Source organism: Lissotriton helveticus, chromosome 3_1 (assembly GCF_964261635.1).
Source record: "Lissotriton helveticus chromosome 3_1, aLisHel1.1, whole genome shotgun sequence".
NCBI lineage: Eukaryota > Metazoa > Chordata > Amphibia > Caudata > Salamandridae > Lissotriton > Lissotriton helveticus.
Window position 1 is genome coordinate 1,076,704,616 of NC_136061.1, and position 21,836 is coordinate 1,076,726,451.

Below are 21,836 nucleotides of genomic sequence, written 5' to 3' on the forward strand. Positions count from 1 at the left end.
GTTTCTGTTAGACCAACAATGTCATCGGGTACATTTCCTAAACAATGCCATCAGACACAGTGAAAGCAATAATGTTCACCAGGATTAGTCTCTTAGGAACTAATCTGATGAAGAATGGGGCGTAAGCACCTCATACACAAGTCCTGGTTATGCACAATCTGGGAGAAAGTGTCCATTCAATACTAGATAGAAAACTGTAATGAATCCAATCCAGAGGAGGAGAAAAAACAAGGAAAGAAAAATCCAACAGCAGGACCAGGGAGGAATCAGGTAAGTCTGTTGCACCAAAGGAAAAGTGCACATATACCATGCAAGGAAGTATGCAAAGAATCTAATGAAAAGTCACCAAAGTTGACAAAATATCGTAAGGCACTCTGAGTAAAAACAGGGACCCCATCCGGCAAAGGCGGTTGATAGTGTATAATTTTATTGCAAGGTGCAGCAGTAGAAAACGGCACAGCCAGGTCAGAAATACATCCTGTCTTATCATCATTATCTGGAATAATTGAAAGTTGTGAAGTAGAAAGATTAGAAAAACTCAGTACTTCTAGAGGGATACTATGTATGGTAGGGAGAGGTGTAAAGGAACTACCCAGAAACCGTTGTGGCCTTCTATGGATGACTAGCCACATAGTGTAACTTGATGGATTGGAAAATTGCTGTTTTGGTTTAGAACGAGCAAAAGGTAGCCAAACTCACAGTTTTAGTACCATAGACAGCAAGGACAGACATCGGTGCACAGTAGAATGGGTCAAGCTCTTTTTTCTTCAATTTTCTCTCAGACTAGCTGAAGCAGTCACCGCAGCCATTATAAAAGGTCAAACCCCTATCTTGTTGCTGTCTGTTTTAATCACAGGTTATATGAATATTGAGAGAGAGTTGTGCAGTTATTAAGGAATCTTACAGTGTTGCCAAAAATATTAAAAACTATCACTTCAATTTTTTGCTAGTGTCACAAAATGTTACTGCTACAAGATCAAGTGTATTTAAAAAACGGGGTTAATTTTATTGAATTCCTCCCATTGGGTTACAATCTAATGTACATCAAATTTCACATCCTTTAAAATATGTCATTATCTTGATTGGACAATGACATAAGGTACAATAAAAGTTAATAAAACAACACAAAATGCAAAAAACAGTTGACGCGGCGTTTCGGTGTTTGTCAGTTTTTCACCTTCATCAGGACAATTATGTATACCAACTCTACAAATGAAAACAATATTTTTAGATATCTATCAATATTCATATAACCTGTGATTAAAACAGACAGCAACAAGATAGGGTTTTGACCTTTTATATCTATCTACCCCCTCCCTAAAAAAAATACTCTCAGGGGTATCTTCCTATTTTCTGAAAATATATTATTACCGCAGCCATTATGCCATCATCAGTACCTGTATGTGAATGAGTAATTGAATCTGCTAAAACAGTATGAACAGCCGCCTTGGCAGCTTTACCAGCCTATTAATTTCCTGCAATGTGTACACATATACGTTGATGGCTCAATTTGTGAACTACATTAGCCCGTGGTAAAGTGGTAAAGCATCCGTAAGTGCCACCATATTTCTTCAAAGTAGTTTATGCTTGATAGCCTTTCCTTTAGAATCTGTGAATCCATTCAAGCACCAATAGTCAGAACCAAAGCTTTCAATTCATCCAGCAGAGCGGTACAGTCACCTCAAGGTTCTGTATATGTTTTTGTGCCTGAAAACACCCTTGTTCATGACACCCTTCAATGCAGCACATGCTGCTGACTTAGTATCAACCACATGCTGGGCTGAACCATCAATATAGAAGATAGATTATGAAAGCATATTCACCTAGAGGCTTAATTTCACTGGACATGGGGTATTTATGTTCATACTGAAGATTTTCTCTGTTTGCATGGTAGGATAAAAAATCAGAAGCTTTTAAGGAAGTCTGAACAGCAGTCAACCTTTTTTCTGTGGATGCAAAACACATCTCCGCATTGGCATATTCATGTGATTCATATGCAAATGGCACTGTTTCTCCTGCAGGGACTAAAACATGTGTAAACAATGGAACCCACAGTTATGCAGATCACTAAGTTTGTAGTATTAACACAAGTGTGTAGGTGTTTGGACTCAAGCATGTCTGCTTGTAAATTTCTGAGAATATTTGTATGTTCAGTAGCCTAATGATTTGTGGGAAAAGAATGACAAAACAAATCGTACAACGGGTTAAGACATTGTGCATAGTCTGGTATGTGTTTTCTTAAAAAATGTAGTAATCCCAAAAGAGATTGTAGCTTTTTTAAGGTATTTGGTGATTCTAAAAGGGAACAAGGCACATGCATCAAAAGAAAAACCGGTCGCAAACGGGCAGATTCTCAGAATCTGCCCCTTTGCAACCGGTATTTTTGCATTTGGGATGCATCATCCCAAATGCAAAAATCGCAATTTAAGTAATCTCTAAATTGTGATTACTTAAATTGCGATTGCATTTAAGGAATTGCAAATCGAGATTCCTTAAATGCAATGCATGAAAGTAAAAAAAATTGCAATTTTGTGCATTTTTCTAAGTTTCATGTTGTGTACACATATTTCCTTAAGGCATGTGTGTGTGCAACATACGTGCACAGGTCAATTTCAGGAGTGCTGCAGGGTGTCCTTTTGACTCCCTTGCACCTTGAAATCGCATGCACATTTTGCAAGGACCTATTGGTACTCGCAAATTGCCCATGCAATTTCCTATTCATTCCTATGGGCTGTAGGCCCATAGGAATGAGTGGGAAGCCATTCCTTATTTGCAAATAAGGAATGTGTAGGAATCGCTATTTTTGTAGCAACTCCTACATGCATAGGCTTTTGCGAGTCCCTAATTGCGATTCCTTAATTATCGCAATTAAGGACTCGCACTATCCTACCTTGATACATGTGCCTGCACATGTCTCTAAGAATGTGGTGCTAGGCTTTTTCCTGCATTTGATGATTAGTAACTCAAAAAACGGACACTGGGAAAGGCAATTTTAGATGACCAGTGTATTCCAGGATTATACAATCCACTCTGGCCAGATGTGTGTTTAAATCATCATCTGCGATGTAAATGTCATCAAAATAGGACAACGCTTCTGTGTCCATTTCTTGTAAAATTGACATTACTTGGGTAGTAAACAGACCCGGACTGTTCTTATACCCTTGTGGCAGTCAACAGAAAATACTCTGAGCTCCTAGCACTGAGAACCCCATCGAATTGTGGCACTATGTTTCAACAGAGAATGCAATTGGAAATGTCTGAAGTAGTTTTGTATTTTTTATTAACTATATTATTGATTACCCTTGTTATGCCATATGAACAGAGTGGATTCGGTGTCCCTGACCTTTATTTATATTATCTAGTCCCCCAAATATATTTCACATACTACTGGTACCACCCAGATGCCCGCCTCCAGTACTTGAAGCCAGAAAGAATCCAGATATACCCAAATATTTCATCCGCACTTTTACCAGAGGGTCTACCTCGATGCCCGCCTGAAATCCAGACGTTGACAACAGCGTGCTGGGTGTGGTCCAAATTACAACTATATTTGCAGGCTGGATTTCTACACTTGGCACACATACCACTGGCCGACAACCCCTGGCTGCCCCCTACACCCGAAACCCTTACAAAGCAAACATTGATGAAACTTGGCTTGCAAAATGTGGGTGATTTCTTTAGGGATTCACAACTATGTAGCACAGAGGAACTTATCTCCCTAAATGACGCCACATTTATGAACAAATTCCTTATACACCGAGTGTGCAGATCTCTAATTGGGGAGCTTTCAGACATGACAGTTGAACCAACTGACTTTCCCCCGCTTACATTGATCATAACTGCACCGGACGGAGCACAACTGGTTTCCCGATTATACCATCTCTCTCTGACTCTCTGCCCAGCGGTGAGGACCAAGGCACACAGAGCCTGGGAGCGATATCCTAATATATCATTGACTGATAAAATGTGGTATTATTGCTGTGCACAGACATAATACATATCTAATAACCATCGCCATAAGCTTTTACATTTTAAATATCTACACCGGGCATATATAACCCTGAGTGTACTTGCTAAGATGGACCCTGGAACTACTCATATATGTGCTAGGTGCACCACTCCTAATGGTGATTTTTCGCAACTTGACAGGAACTGCAGGCCTTCTTTGGCATATTGGGGGAGGTGTTTCAACGGCTGTCCCTGATGATCGAGCATACTCTGCAGCCAATGCCACTTCTAGCGTTGCTGGGATATGTTCAGCCCTTGAAGGAAAATATAAGGCGATTCACAGCAGTCACTCTATTGGTCGCTAAGAGCCAAGTCTCTATACATTGGGGCAGAGCACAATCACCAACAGTGAAGGCTTTGCTTTAAGACCTGGTTCATTGTGATACAATGAGTGATATATATGCAACATTGCAGCCGCCAGCATCACACCCACGGGATAACTGGCAACTACTGAAAAATTACTTGCAAGTGCATCCCCTGGATGGGGACGGATACATCCGACAGGATGGTGGGGAATTTTCATTCTTCTGTGCAAGATGGGGAGCTGAAATGTGACTGAACATTTTTCTTTGTTACTTATTATCAGGTTAAGTACATACCTCAAATATAAAATAGAATTTGAAATGTGGATTGTATTGGATAAATCATCTAATAGAAAAGTAGTGTCATCAGCATGATAAGAAACACTCTGTACTTTGTTTTTTGTTGTTATGTTATATCATTTACTGTAAATGCCCAGCTTCTTTGGAGTTCTAAACACATATCTTAACAAATAATGGCTTATATTATTGTAGGTAGCAAATCTCAAATAAATAATTTTTTTTATTATTGATCAAGTCAGTGCTGTGGGAAATTTGTACTGCAAAAGTCTTTGTGTGACTGTTTAAATGCCTAAAATCTAAGACTATACAATATGACTGAACAGTTTTAAGCACAGGAAATAATTGTTCATAGGGGAGACACGAGCATCAATTTCACCTTAATGTTCTAATTGTGATAGAATCTCCTTAACTGGACTTTTAAGATAAATAGGGTATTGTGCTTGCACCTGTTGAGTTGACTAGACCTTATAGGTATAACATATGGTGAATCTTTATCGGAACCCTTTTCATTACGATATAATGCTGGGGCTTTGTGCAAGAGCCCATTCTCCAGCATATGCTGATTTAACTTCCTCAGGTACAAAAAAGGATAAGGAAGGTATAATTTCATCTTCCCCTCTGTGGAACTTTTCTAACAAACTCTGGCGGCCAATCCACCTCAGCCAGCAGAATGTCCTATCCATTAATTCTGCTAGAAGATTACTTTAATAATATGCGGTATACCACCCTTAAAATTGTATGTCCATATCATAAAGTCTGTCAGGAAGACTAAGCCTCTGATCTGGAGATTCCACTTGTATAAGCCATTAGTCAGGTTGACCACCAGAAGCTCTTGAAGAGTCTGGTGAATTATGGTGAAGTCTGCTGCGCTGTCGATCAGAGTTCTTATCCACGTCTTGTGCTGAAGAAGAGTTCTGAGTGTTTGTGTCATATTTAGTGGAAATCCAGGCCACTTTATCAATTTCAATTTGTACTTTTTGCTGCGGAAGTTTCTCTTCCTTTTTTATGATGACAACGCAAGAGCGCTGTGAGTCCTATTTCAGTTTCATATACTCCTCCGGTCTGGGGTCGCCTTATCCCCCGCTCTCTAACCGTTTATCTGCAGGGTCCTGCAAGGAACGAGAAGGACGTGTATCAGAATACTGATACCTATCAGGCTGTTTACGCATATCATGGTTACGTAGATTGGAAGACAATGGTTGAGGAAACTCAGTCTGTGTTTTATTTCTAGCTCTGTCTTTTTTTATCCCAGCACTTTTAAGAAAACTTAGGTGTCTGCTTGGTAGTTTCGGCATCAGATTTGCTCTTAAGTTGCGGCTTGTTTGGGCTGGTTTCTCAATTTTTATAACCTATCGATGTAAAGGCTTCAGAAATTATTTAAGGAAGCTCATGTTCCTGATCTGCAAGGGTAACTAAAGCGAGCTATTGTCGTATCGACAAAGGGCGCTGCCTCCCTTTAGATATTACCTAATATAATTTAGTTATCTGTGGTAAAGTCTCCAATGAGTTTCATCCCAAATCTGGTGCGGGGCCACACCACGTTCAGCCTGAATGTGTTTGAGAACTTCAGGTAAAACTGCTATTGAAGAAGTACCATGCGCAATGGTGTATAGTGCAGCAAATACAGTGCCCCACATAATATACTCCTCAGCTGGGGAACCATACCAAGTGGAAGACACATAGAGAGAATTCTAAATTTATATTGAGGAGCCCTTCCCAGGGTAGTAGTTAATGTACACATAATATACTGCATCACATGTTGATACTAACCTAACCAAGTGGTTTAAAAGAGCAAGCGTTTCACACTGGTTTATTACATTTGCATGTGGAGAAGTCGTATAGCCTGATAAGACTAGCCAGGTAGCCGCTTCATTATTGAGAGGGCCGAGACTGACATTTTAATCTGTATGTGGGAGGTCGCCTTCAAACCAAATATGATGCTTCTGGTAAGGTCTATACGCAGCTGGAACTGCAGCCTCAGTGTATTTATGAAATAATAGTGAATTAGCATTGACTGCTGGAAAACCTACCCAGGAATAAAAAAACTTCACATTTAAACACTTTGGGCCCCATTAGGATGTCGGGCGGAAAAGGGTTTCATATGGTGGCGGTGTCTGTTAGACACCGCCATCCATATTAGGGTGCAGGCGGGGACATGATTTTCCATGGCGGTGCTGCCGCCATGGGAAGGCATGCGGGAATGTCTTGTGGGGGCCCGTTGCGGGCCCCCAGGGACTCCGGTGGGTGGGGGGTGCACATGGGGAGGGTACCCCCTGCACTTCACTGTACAACGTGACAGGCACCGCACGTTGCCTGTCTTGTTGTGCATTGAAGTGCACAAGGTGCATTTTTAGCATTACGGCGCCGCTGACCGCAATGTTAAAAATGCGGAATGCGCATTGCGGCGCCGCTGGCCGCAATGTTAAAAATGCGGAATGCGCCCACCAGTGTTGCGGGCGCATCCTAATGGCCCCCATGGGACCCCTACCCTTCTGGCGGGCGGTCCCGGTTTACGTCGGGATAGCGGGTGGACAAAGTCTGCCCGCCATCCTAATGGGCCCCTTTGTGTACCTAAACCACAAAGGTAACCTCTCCAGTTCCATTGGCGAGCCCTTATCTAGTTAAGTGAACAGTTACTACTTGTCTGCAATTAATAAGAATAATTAGTGATTGCATAACATTTAAAAATGGAATTCAAAAACAGAAAACACTATAGAGAAAATCCTGTGACAGACATAAAGAGGAGCTTCCTATTACGCTGAGGAGGATAAACCCTTGTCACTGCGGATGTCGCCATATAAAGGTAATAAAGGAGTCATGGGCACACCCATAGAAACTGCTCAGTAGACTCAATAGGTAGGTACCAAACCTAGAATGTTGGTGCCGCCATATTATATGGTTCTTACAAATTCAGCAGGACTGTGCATTAGGTCAGCAAAGCTTCATAATACGGAGCCTGTGTCTTTCTATATATATATATGTATATATATCAATTAAAAGTGGTATGATGCTGGAACGGACACCCACACTCGCATTTTAAGACAAAGAAGCCATCATGTTAGCTGCCTGTAGACAGGAAACAGTGTTTCAGTGCAGCACCTTAGCGCTCTTTCAGGACCTCTCTGTGAAAACACTGGTGCAATGATGGGCAACCAAGGACATTATGGCAAATCTCAAGAAATAAGGCACCCCATATCATTGGGGACACCCCTTTCGCCTATGTTTCACATATAAATAGTCTCAGCATATGGTTAGCAAGATTCAAGAGGTGAAAGATGTACTGTACCTTGCGGAGGTAACTGGCCAAAATTTACCTAAGGGTTCACAGGCAATGATCAGCGCTTTCGGGGCAAGGCGCAATACTAGAACTAATAAATCTCATAAAGACAAACAACAACTGTGATGCCAGTGAGGCAGAGAGGAGTGCACATCCTCATCCCCTCAGATTGAGAAACAGTGGACAACCTGAGGCCCAGGGCAGAGGGAACATGCCACTCCCAGACAATAATTTGGGCCCATGAGCCTTTTAAGGCTCTCCAGACCTACAGTGAGAGATGTCTTTCAATGCCAGCAGGGGCTCAAATGACTTCTAAACGAGGTAGCCCTTACTGCAGCCAATCGGGCTGCACTGAAATTACTTTCCTTTATCCTTTTATTTGGGGTTCAGGTTTGTGGATTATGATTTAACACAATGGTTCTCTAAAGTCAGTCCTGAATCGTGTTATTCTAGCATACGACCTATGAGTGGCATTGAACCTAACACTCTGAAATATTCTAGTGTGGGATAGAATGATAAATAAGCTGACCCAAATTCCTTCATATTAAATAAGTGAAATTAAGATCAGGCAAAGTGCTGGAGCATGTGAAGATTTCTTTGGTTTTAATTGTCCTGAGGAAGGTGGTGCAAGAGCAGGATCCACCGAAACGCGTCGACATTTCAAACCTTTATGGTTTTAATTTTAACTTTATTGATTGATTGTATTTGTTTTATTGTACCTGTTTCTACATATGTTGATTAAGTGCATCGAGATAAGAAATTATATCATTACAAATAGTGAAAATGCACATGATCTGTACATGCAGACATTTTTAGTATTCCTAATTGGGAATTAATTAAAAAAAATTAATAAACACTGAATGCAATATATACCTTGGTATCGTAATGTTTTAATATATGTCTAGATTGTAAAGTGCCTTAGTGGTTCTACTTATGTATGTGTTCATGATTAAGATGCATTATGGTTAAGAGAAGTCCTTGAACTAGAAGTAGTTTAGTGCTTGAGAAAGGACAATGGATTTGAAGTGGAGTTAAGTACATCAATTGCAATCAAGGGAACTTTACTTTGATTATATTAGCCTACAAACTCAACCATCTACACACCAGAAATCAAAGCAAGCAAAGATGAGAGAGGGCAGACCCACATGAACACTCCAGACATTTTGGTTGTTTTTACAGATTTTTATTACTCTATGTTCACCGAACCAGGCCGCTCAGGATAAATAGTTAGAGGACGTTCATTGCTCTTTGCAGAAGGAGGATTTTTGGGAACTGGAGGAGGCCATATCTAAGGAGGAGGTCTTGAGAGTGATGAAACACCTCTCTGGGCAGAAGACTTTTGCTGGTGCTCCACAGTCTTTAACTATATTTTTACCACTGGTATGGTGATGCTCACAATGATCGAAAACAGACTGACGCCTATAGCGAAGCCCGACAAGAATCCTATGCTCTGCTCATTGTACCGGCTATCGAGTTATTGAACACCCACATGAAAATCTTTACAGTGATCTTATTAGCAAGGCTACAAGACCTCTCGTCTACACTTATCTCACCCCAACAGAGTGGGTTAATAAAATCCATACATGCAAGGAACAATACAAGACTGGTGCTCCTACTTATTGAGGCAGTGGAACATCAGCAAAAAACAATGGTCCTTTTCTTGCTAGATGTGGAGAAGGCCTTCAACCGGGTCTATTAGGCGTTCATGAAAAAAAACCTTCAAAAGGCACCAGTGGGCCCTAAAATATCCAATTGGATTCTAGCCAGCTGCATGCCCCGAAAACTAGGATAAGGATAAACAGTGATCTGTTGCTGAAATTATCACTAACCCAGGGTCCACTTCAGGGATGCCCACCTTTCCCATCAATGTTTTCTCTCTCAATAGAAACCCGCACACACCTGCCATACACAGCTTTACACAGTGAGCTTGCAATAGTTTAAACTATCTTTTTGCGCTGATGACATCCTCCACTTCCTACCAGAGCACACTTCTCTTTTCCAGCCCTCAGGGAGTAGGTGGATGCCTTTTCAGCTGCCTCCCTTTTGGGTAAACCCATTGAAGTTAACTGGCATCAGTGTTGTAGGGCTGCATCAAAAGGTTCATGCAGAGCTCCATCATAATAGTTTCACATGGTCACCACACCCTCTTAAATATCTAAGCATTAATCTAGCACAGAAGAAGTAGCACTTATATAGAGCCAATACCCACCCAGTACCACGCACATTATTTAAGAATCTCAGTTGGTGGGGAAAGCTAGAATTCTCATGATTTGTGCAAATGACAAGCATAAAGATGAACTTTCTGCTACGTATATAAAAAAATTGTGTGATGACCTGTCAAAATTGATTTTCGAGCTGAAGTGATTCCTTGTAGGAGATCCTTGCCACTTGTTAGATGGTATGCTGAAAGCATCTTTACAATCTTCAGAGTTAATGAGGGATGCTATTGACTTTTTAGTCCATTCTGGTGCACTGTTTTCTTATGCCCAGGAACTAAAACGCAAATATTTATCATTTCGTGCTTTATGTGGCATCAAAGAAAAAGTCATCCAAACTGTGCCCCTTAGCTGACGGTTCTCAGCCCAAGGGGCTATGAATGCTGAGAGGGCCTTTTCATAGAAGTTTACATGGGAAGGAAAGCGCGAGCGCACATGACCAAACACTCACTGAAGAAGTACTGAATGGTGTACTACAATAAGATTCATTTGCGAAAATCTCTTTGGACCTCATCTACACTATACGTACACTGTCTATATACCATGTTCTTTCAGTGCAGAAAGCAAGCAATGATAAAAGCAAAACGTTCCATAAACACCGGAAAAACACTTTTTCTGTTGTTTTTAGTGGCGTGAAAATGTGTAACCACTGATAACAACTGTTTTTTAAGATATTGAAAACACTGATAAAACCCCACCAGAATTTACCAAAAATAGAAACTGAAAACAGGACAGCCTAATTATAAAGTGTTCCCCACTGCTCATCCATAGCTTCACCCTGGATTCCATACACAAAAAGCTGATAGCATTTTTGTGGAAGTATCATTCTTCCAGGGCCCCATGAGCGACTCTCCTGATGCCTAATACTCAGGCAGCATTAGTATTTAATATAAAAAAGTATGTGCATGCAGTGCCAATTCACCCAGCACTGGAATTAAACTACAGTTACCCCCCAACTCCAGGGTTGGAGGTTGGTGAATCAAAGCTTCTCAGGGCTTCCCTCCAAGTTCTGCAAGCGCTTCTGAGGCGGGTCAGGAGACAGACTCCCCCATCCCATTCCTCTACCACCATCATCCTAGAATACTTGGAACAGGTGGCATGGAGGAGTGGCTCCACTTCCTTTCCCTCTCCAATGTCTCCCATCATGAAGAATAATCTTGACTTTCTTCCGGCATCCTTGAACCAAAATTTAAAGCCTGGTATGAGAATCAACCTCACATGCCCAGTGAGCTGTATGTAGATGGGGGTTTCATCACAAGATTGGAAATGGTGGACTGATGGCTTCTCATCCGCCAAGACCATTATTGCATAACACAAATTCTCCATCGGGCAGCTTACCTGAGAGATAGCCACAGGGAGGGAAAAACTCCTCATGAGGTCTTGTTTGTGTACAAAATACTGAGCAAAAGCATCACTTGGCTGCAACGCACCCTGATAGACCTATACATGACACAAAAATATAAGTACATAAGACACTCAGGATTTCGGGAAAGAAATTACAAAGGATCCCTGGGTTTAAATCTGGAGAAGAACTGTTAAGGCTTTCATTAGCATTTACCTTAAAGAGAATGTGTATAAATTGCTGTCATCTGGTATCTCTTCCCCCTCCCATCTTCATTCCAAAATAGAGAGCTTTGAACTTTGTTGGAAAGATTGAGCGGGGAAGGTCACCTTTATTCATATGTGGTGGACTTGCACACACACTCAGAGGTAGTGGGAGGGAATTGTGCAACAGATCCAACAAATCACTGGCACCTGGATCCCGCTCGATCCCCTGACGCAACTGTTAGGCAACCCAGAAGAAGAGTAACTTTCTCCAATGATGACCCCACAAGTCAAATTAATCTCACAGCTTCTTGTTGCGACCAGAGAGGTGTTCGCTCTGGAGTTGAACCAGTGCTTCACATCATCAATGCACTTGTCGAGGAGTAAGATATGGTCCATTTATATGATGGAAAACCTATCAGGCATAGTCCATAATACACAACCAAAATTTGACAAAATATGGAAAGCTTTAAAGACATGCATGTGTAGGGATCGTGGGTTGTGGGCCTCCACACCATCTACTGAACACACAGGGAGGACCCACAAACATCTCTCCCATCAGAGCTCATAGCAGAGGGGGGGTGGTGGCTGGGAAGTTGATGGACGATGATACAAAGTATGATCAGACTATGTATGTTGTGTTGAAACTTATGACTGATATGTTTTGATAAGCTTTGGTAACTTTCTGAAAGGAATTATGTGTTGCAATTGTGCTAAATTAAAACTGAAAAAGAAAACTTTTTTTAATTTCTACTCATACAATAAATCTATAATTTATGCAACACCTAATTATTATAATTTACGCACCTCCATACACAGTGTATTCAACTATGTAACCACACATGACTGGTTGAAGTTGTGAACTTAGTTCTGTATTTTAAGTAAGTTTGCATGGAAAAAATAAGTAAAGTATTCCTAACTACAGTAACTGTTTAACTTTATATATATATATATATATATAGCGCAACAACCTGCAATACGCCAACATCCTTCAGCGCGATGAATAACAGGTACGGACCACTCAAGGGACTCAAATAAAGTTTCCCAGTGCTTTATTGATTTGATTGATGGCATCCAGTCAGTCCTGGCCAGTGCCCCAGCATGACGCGTTTCGACATACTCAGTCTGTCTTGATCTGTCTATATATATATATATATATGTATATATATATATGTTACCCAATAGTTGTCTCCACCCGGTAGTTATGTCTGCACTCCCATACGAAAAACATGTTTTGTTTTGCCTACAAATCTGGTGTCATTTGATGAATTTTTCACAAAATGTTCGCCCCCCCAAAAAAATGTTCTTCCACTTCATATAATTCCTGTTAAGTTTTGGGCTTATCCATTCAACAAACCATTCATTTATCCATAATCTGTGCCCTAAAGTAACTATAACTCACACCCTTGCCATGCACTGCTTATGACCACAAATATGACATCACTCATGACATTTTCAAGGACATCAATGATTACATGACTGCAGTATCTGAAAGTACATTATTGATGACAACACTGTGCATGACCGGGCGCAAGTTATAATTATAATTACGAAGAGCTCAGTGGAGGTCGATTTTCCTCTCCTCACTCAAAATCTCCCCGACTAAAAAATTCCCGCATGGCCTTCGACTATGGCTACAACGTCTCCCAAATTTAGAGCAAATGCTACAATATCTATCTACAACAATGGGACAATTCTAGTTCAGGCCTCCGACCTCAACCTTGACATCTTTGATGACAGATTTGCCCTGCTTAAAGGTTCACTGGTCACTAATGTTTACCCTACCCAACCTAGAAGCGGGCGTCCCCTTACCCCGTTTCAAGACAATACTGAGCCCTCCCCAAGGGGCCTTAACCTGAGGACTACCCATCATACCGCTACCAACACAGACATGACCTCACCTCCACATACCCGAGCTGCCCCAAATTCACCTAATTTGCACCGGCCAAACTATTCACCTGCCACCAACTCAGGAGCAGGGCATTTTCCCTGCGCCGCCCTCCTCTCCGACACCTCCCCGTCACATATCATTTTCCCCCTTCTTCACTCCCTCATTTAACAGCCTGCTCGCCTGCCCCTCAACATTAATTCCTCTAACCTCCCTTCTCCCAACCTCCCCTCCCCTAACCCCCTTTCCTCTAACCCTCTTTCCCTGAACCTCACTCCCATTGCCCACTCTCCTGGCAGTCCCTTACAGGACACGAGGAAATCTCCCGACCTCAATCCCGTTGCCCTCTCTTCTGGAACTACCCTACCTCACAGTGGTAATTCTCACAGCCCCCCTTCTCCCAACCTCCATCCCATTGCATGCTCTCCTTGCACTCCCACTCATCACATTGAGACCTCCCCTCTGGCTCAACTCACCCCTCATCCAGCCCGGATTTCCCCCCTCCCCTCCCACTGTCCAATCCCCCACCTACCCGCCACATGATACATAATCCACTTTCAGAGCCTGTTGCAAAACTCAATGAAATAAACCAAGTACTTCTATCTCTCAAAATTGTTATTAAAAAATGCATTGAGTCAACCGAAGAGCTGGCACTTGATCTCTCCTCCAACAAAAGCTCTCTGGAGACCCTGCATAGGCTTCTGCTGAAACCCTCAGTCCAGAACTGGACTACCAACCCCTATCCTAACACCCCAGCAAGAACCTGCAGGACCATGTACCCTCTCTCAGTACCAGATATTCCCTCAGGCCAGAACTGGAACACCACCCCCTACCCGAACGCCCCATCTAGACCCTCCAGGTCCATGAATCCTCTTTCTGAACCAGATATCATCTCCTTCCTCTGTTCGTACACCTCTCGGCACTCACTCACCCCAGTCCCCTCCAGATCTGTACAAGTAGTCCCACTACCTACCCCCAGCCCAATCCGTCCTAAGCAATGTTCTCGGAACCCATCCAAAGCATCACATCCAATCCGTACAGAGCTCCCAGACTCAACTCCAATGTCCTAAACACAAATAATCTCATGCAGATCAACTTCACACACCCACCGATCATGGACCGCCTGCACAAGCCGCACCTGAACTGCATGTTACTTAACTGCAGATCAGCAGTTAAACATGCTGCAGACCTTGCTGAGCTCATCCTTGCCCAAGAACTAGACCTCCTTGTCCTCACAGAAATCTGGCTCAACGACCCCTCTGGGCCTATCCTTGACATATTAGTCCCTCCCAGCCACAATATTATCAGACTAGATCGCGTCAAGAAAATTGGTGGTGGCATAGCCTGCATCTTCCGCAACTCTCTCACAACAAAACAATCCTCCTCAGCTAATCTCTCTTCCTGTGAATACTTAGGAATAGACATCACTAGTGCACACAGACCCTTATGCTCCCTTCACATCTTCTACCCCCCGCCCTGGGGATAACCTCCCTCTAATTGAACAAACTATGGAAACCATCTCCTCCAATCGGGGCCGTCACTGCCCACAGATCTTCCTTGGTGACTTCAACCATCACTGGAATGACCCGCATGATCAGGCGGTTAACACTCTCAAGAACTTCCTAACAGACCTCTCCCTATCTCAATTCTGTGATAACCCCACACACAACTTAGGCTCGACACTGGACCTAATAATTTCCAAGCCCAACACCATTCTTCTTGGATCTATTCTTCCCTGTGATCGGTCGGACCATCACAATATCAGCTTCCTTATCCTTGAATGCTGGATTCCCAATAGATCTCAACCACTAAAATTAAAACACTGGAAAAGATCGCTTTTCAACGCTAGCGCTAATGAGCTCATAGCTCACTGCAATGACTCCCTTCCTCAGCCTGCAAACATGACCGACGTGCATGACCTCACTTTGCACTATAACAGTGCCATGCTCAAGGCGCTAAATGCTGCGGCCCTCCTACAACTAAAAAGAATACCAGCCAAGGATTCCAAACCTTGGTTCAACGACAACCTAAACAGGGACAGACATAGCCTTAGACTAGCTGAACGCTCTTGGAGATCCACTCCCTCCACGGATCTGCTAAAAATCCTTAGACTCAAAAGAAGTAGATACAACAAGCTCATTAGAACCACAAAACTCTCCTTCTTCAAAGCCCAACTTGACAAAGCAAGAAATCGCCTCAAGCGACTATTTGAGATGATTAAAACACAATCCAACAACGCACTCACCCAATCTCAGCAATTTGCTCGTCCACAGCCAAATTGCGAAGCTGTTGCTGACTTCTTCCTAGAAAAGTCAAACAAGATCGAATCTGACCTTAGGTTGGCTGCACTCTTACTCTCACCCCCTCCTGCCTCCTCCCTCTCCATGCCCTCATCCAGCCAGTCTGTTTTCCCTCCCCAAAATAATGCTTCTTGGAGCAAATTCACACCCCTTGATTACCATCCTCAACACTCTCACACCCATCAAACCCTATAACCACTTCAATTACCCCCTCCCCCCCAACTTCTATAAAGAAATGATTGGCTCATTAGCACCACTCTGGTCCAAGATCATCAATGCCTCTCTCCGTCAAGGCGAGATCCCGGACTGCCTGAAGGAGGGCCTAGTGCTCCCCATCCTAAAAAAAACCTTGGCTGACCCTGAAGACCTGAAAAACTACAGACCTATCACAAACATTCCTACCCTAGCTAAACTACTGGAGAAATATGTTCATGAACAACTTCATAGACACATTGATCAATTCCAGCTCCTCAACCAATTCCAATCGGGCTTCCGCACTGGCACAGTACCGAAACGGCCATCACCCACATAGTGGGTGACGCTCTCACTTTACTGGACCAGAATGAAGCCTGCCTACTAATTCTTCTTGATCTCTCATCTGCATTCAACACTGTCAAGAATGACAATCTTCTCCACCTCCTTGAATGCAGAATGGGACTCTCTGGCATGGTCCTTAAATGGTTTGCCTCTTTCCTCAACAATAGAACTCAAAGAGTCAAATCCAATCAGACTCTATCCAACCCCAGTCCCTGCATGCTCGGTGTTCCACAAGGGTCCTCATTCTCCCTCACTCTCTTTAACCTTTTCCTGGAACCACTGATGGTAATACTTAAAGCCTCCAACTTCCAATATCACATGTACTCCAATGACACCCAACTATACATGAAAATATCCTCCCCCAAAGACATCAAGGCTCTCAACGGAACCCTGCTCAAAACCCTAAACTGGCTTACCTCCAACCACCTCAAACTAAATGCCCTTAAGACTGAATTCCTCCTCATTGCACCGACTAGGCATACCCTCACTGTTGAAAAATATCTCTTTAATCTCACCGCGCTCAACTGCACACCACACCTCATTGACTCCACAAAATCACTTGGAATACTGCTTGATAAAAACCTATACATGCAGAAGTACATCAGAGCATCTACCAAAGGAGTGAATTTCCAGCTGTGCATCCTAAGAAAAATCAAACCCTACCTGCCCCAGGAGGACTTCAAATCGGCAGTGCAAGCACTGGTCATCTTCGGACTAGAATTTGGCAGTGCTACTCTATGCGGACTGCCAAAACTCAGTTTAGTCCCCATCAGAGCTTCGCTAAATGCGGCTACGAGACTCATCACGGGTTCTAAGAAAACCAACCACATCTCGCTGGACCTCAAATCACTCAACTGGCTTCCCTTTGAGGCAAGGATCCAATTAAAGATTGCTTGTATGACCCATAGAGCTCTTCAGTTCAATACCCCACTCTACCTGGCAAATAAGCTGGAACTTTCTGGGAGCTCCCGGCCCACAAGGAGCACCGGCACCTTGCTGCTCAAGCCAAAGAAATTCAATAAGCTTAAAACCTACTACCGTTCATTCTCAGACATTGCCCCGAGAATCTGGAATGCCCTTCCAGCATAGACAAGGCTTATTCCTTCCACCTTCAAAAGGGAAGTGAAAGCACTACTAATGAACAATACGCTGATCTAGAATCTTTGCTCCTCGTACCGCGAGACCTTTTGGATATCCTCACTATTTCATGTCATCTGTTGTGACCTACTGTTGCCTGCCATACTGTCCCTTTTGTTCTTGATGTATATTGTCCTAAATCAGCTGATGCAATAGCCTTCTACCTATTTCCCTCCACTATGTAATTCTTACTCGTGTGACACATTGAACTACTTGTACCTTGTTTTGGCTCTTTGAGATGTGTTCCTATTTCTGCGTCATCCTTATGTAAAGCGCTCTGATACCCATTTGAGCCATGTTCGCGCTATACAAATCTTATAAATAAAATAAACTATAGCTGGTGTATTTTAGTGGTCACATCCGTTTAAAACTGGCATTTTCATCGGTCTTTAATGTCCCTTTAACCGTTGTTTTTTCAGTGAATTTTGAAGCTTGTTTCATTTTGAAGTTTGTTCAATGCAAAGTAACAGCCTTGAAGCAAAACTGGCTTCATAAAGATTGCATTCATCTAGGACCCTTGTATCCATTGTCAAAGATGCTTCTGGTTCTCGGTGCCTTGCTACCTGTGTTCCTATCCATTTAGTTCAGGATTAATTCCCATGTCGAGAGCGGGTCAGTTCCGTCCATTGGGGAACAAAGTTGCTCAATATTGCACATTCCTTAATCAGGTAAAATCAGAGGTAACCTCCTTTCCACACTTTTGGAAATGAAAGACAAATGTAGGTTGATACGGCCACAAATGAATAATTATTTCGGATACAGAAGTGCATACCAATGAATTTTCAACATGCAATGGTGGTGTTAATGCATTCAATAGTACCCTTAACTATCATATGTAGAACTTTTATGTTTGTAATATGGAACACGTTTTATTTAATCTCATTACAGGAGCCAAGATATCTACATTTTTTCAGTGAATTTAACAACGCTGGTGTTTACTTACTAGTGTCAGTCAAACAGACACATGGAGCACCAACAAAATATGGATTCTGTTTTAAGGTACATTAAAATAAATTAATAGACTGGGCCAACAAAAATATGGATTCTGGTTTAAGGCATGTAACAAATAACTATATATATATTTAATGTTTATTTTTTGAAAGTAGGGTTTGTTTAATAAAACAATAACTGGAAGAACTTCAGTGGTTTTGATGTCAACAGGTCGTATCTTCAATATATGTGTAAATGTTAAATAATATTATATGTTTTTCTAGAATAACAAAGCAGGAGGGACCAGCGACTTGAAACTGCTTTGCGCGGATGATGAAGACAGTAGGACCTGCTGGGTGACAGCAATTAGAGTGTTTAAGGTAATGTCAAATTTCCAATTCCATTCCTTTCAGCTATTTCTAAAATAATTATTTTCATAATAAAACAATATGATAAATGTTTGGAGAAGCATGCCTGCGGATGGCTTTGCAGTATTAGTCAGTATACAGTATCTTATTTTCTGTAATATAGCATAATTCAGTCTAATGAAACACCATTGACTAATAGTGAGATTCTACCAGAAAGTTGGAATCACATGTATTCATTTCCATCAATGATATGCGTGACCCAAATGACTGTGCAAAGAGGAAAGCATTTTTTAATACCTTATAAATTGTTTGTCTGGACTGAAGAAAGATTAAACAACCACAAGTACAGAAACTTCAGTTTAAGTGAATTTATATTTTATCCTTTGTAAATGGGCCAAATCCTACATATACATAAAGTAAGATTCATAAAATCCTCAATAGGTAGAAGTGATCCATATTAATACACTTTTATATATATATGCTGCTCTGGTTTGATTTCCCACACTGCCAACACAGCTGATCAAGTATGCAAGATGTGAAACAGAAAAATCCTTGGGATCAATGTTTATTCTGGTTAATTTAACTTGAAGTTTCATGTGGTAACAGCACACATAATACACTTACTAACTAATATAACAGCTTCCTGTCTACCTCACAAACAAGGAAAATATCAAAGGCCATATTTTGGAATCGATGTACAAAGCAATATGCAGTAAAACAGCCTACAGTTCGCAAAGTCACGTGATTTGTGACGGCAAAGTGGCCATTGTCATGTACTAAACCTATTTTGTGATTCGGTTAAGAGGTTACTGAACCTCAGAAAGGGTTCTGTAACTAGAGATGGCTGCTATTCAAGGGCGAAATGGGCGTTGCCCTGCCAGGATAGAAGAAGGAGGAGAAGAAAGTCACTGAGCAGCGTAACCAGCTCAAAGGAAAGAGCTGCCTGCTAAGTCAATAAAATTGCTGAGGACACTGTTTTTTCAGGGTGCATGGTGATACTGTACATGTGCCAGGTGATGAACTACTCGCCCTGAAGGCACAATGTAGAGGTATAAGGTTAGATATGTAGGAGTGAATGACATAAGTGCCACAGGATATGTTTGTGTTTGGGCGGTATCAGCTTTGGCCCTGGGCGGGGTCAGCAGACTGCCAGAGTGCCATTCATTTAAAGAGCTGGGGCAAGTAACAAAAGTGCAGACTGCCTCCAATAACTAATTTGCTTTTGGTTGGAGAGTTAGAGTTGGCGATGATGCTTCAAGGCTTCACCTTGAGGTTACAACGTTTTCCAGGATGGGCAAATGCATGTGTTTGGAGCTGTGCAGGCGTGGTCTGCGGGGGCCTGTGTTACGCCCCTGCCACTTCTCCATCCTTGTTCAGTTCATGGTCACTCAATGTGCTCATTTGCATGTTGTACTTGGATTTTTATTGTCCGCCCTGAAACCTTTAGGATTCATCAGCTACCAATACCCATAACCAAATTTTGCGTAAAATATGTAAGTATGATAGTGCTATACATAAAATTGAAACAGAGACAAATGGTCGAGGTGTTGTGGCCATGAACAACAAGCAGAAACAAGAGTAAAGTTAGTTTTGAATACCTTGGCCTGATTACGATGTCAGGCAGAGGGCACCATAGTGAAGAACTGGGATTTCAAGTACCCAGCAGTGCCAGGGACACGCCCAAAGTCCTCTGGGTTCCCTTGCCTTGGTAAAGCTACATGACAGAGCGATATTCCCTGATGACCTACTAATTTCTGCAAATCACAGCTTTTGTACTTTAAATAAAAAAAATTTCAACACAAGGTGGCTACATGTATTTTTTCATTTAAGATTTTTTTATTATTTATTTTTTTGTTATTTCTTTATATTATTCCTTTGAATTTATAACATCATTTTACAAAAGAGCACATAAGATTTAGCATTTGGGCAATTAAAATACAGATACCATACAGAGAAAACAAAACCTGATACACATTTACCAAATTATCATACACCCACTTTCATACACTCAACATTCACTCTTCATTCTGTGTCGGAGGGATCACAAGTTGTTATATGATCTATTGCGCAAGGTCGACGCGTTTCGGTGGGATAAGACCACCTTCCTCAGGACCTCTTAGCAGAATAGCCGATCTTCCCAAAGACAATTATATACTCTGTATAGATATACAGGATACTGCGTTGAAGCAGATCATCACTTCTATTCAGACTTCGTTTTTGTCCGAATGTATACTGCAGGCTGTACCTGTAATCATCCAAGTAATCTCAACCGTTGACAATAACTTCAATCACATAGGGGAGTAGAACGCTGCAACCTTCACTGTGTAAGTCACACCAGTAGGAAGTTCTTGTGAGTTAATAAACAACCGCTCATATGCAATCCCTTTATATTCTTTAGATGACTTCTGCGTTTTCTCGATATCTGGTACAGTCCACTACATTCTGACCTTAGTAACTCGGTTTTGAAGTGGCGTGGACATCAAAAAAACCTCGTTTCTGAATCCCGTAGGTAGGATTTCAAGTACCCAGCGGCGCCAGGGACACGCCCAAAGTCCTCTGGGTTCCCTTGCCTTGGTATACAGAGACACTGAATACTTCTCGGTGGCGTCAGAGATCAAATTTATTAGCTGCAGCCAGTAGCAGAAATCCCAGTAATACAACACAGTGTACAACTCAAGAAACTGCTCAATTTACTATGGCGAGACATCCCTATTTATACACAAAAAGGTACATTTAAAATGCACGCCCCTGCACCAAAGTTCAACTAATAGAAAATACATGACATCACACAGCATCATATAGTAAAGCTCATTTTACAGTGTCCCAACCCACAAGTTAATATTTAGGCATATCTAAATAATAATTTGGAAGGCCCGAACAAACCCTTAATTGAAAGCGTACCCCATGAAATGAAGAAACAGTAAAGAAAAGTAGTTTCAGATAATGTGCAAGATTACAGAAACGTAAAGAAACTTAAAGGTTAACAAATGTCTTGAATGGTGATTGGGAAAGTGGATAACGATCTTGC

General features: G+C 41.9%; 1 protein-coding gene across 3 annotated transcripts in view; it reads left to right on the top strand.

Annotated features, from left to right (window-relative positions):
- GRB14 (growth factor receptor bound protein 14) overlaps window positions 1–21,836 on the top strand; it is a 709,931-nt gene that overhangs the window by 497,341 nt on the left and 190,754 nt on the right. For all 3 annotated transcript variants that reach the window (XM_078681642.1, XM_078681641.1, XM_078681644.1), the window contains 2 exons: window positions 18,399–18,509; window positions 18,725–18,820. In XM_078681642.1, coding sequence (XP_078537768.1) covers window positions 18,399–18,509; window positions 18,725–18,820 — 207 coding nt within the window. The remainder of the gene's footprint in view (window positions 1–18,398; window positions 18,510–18,724; window positions 18,821–21,836) is intronic.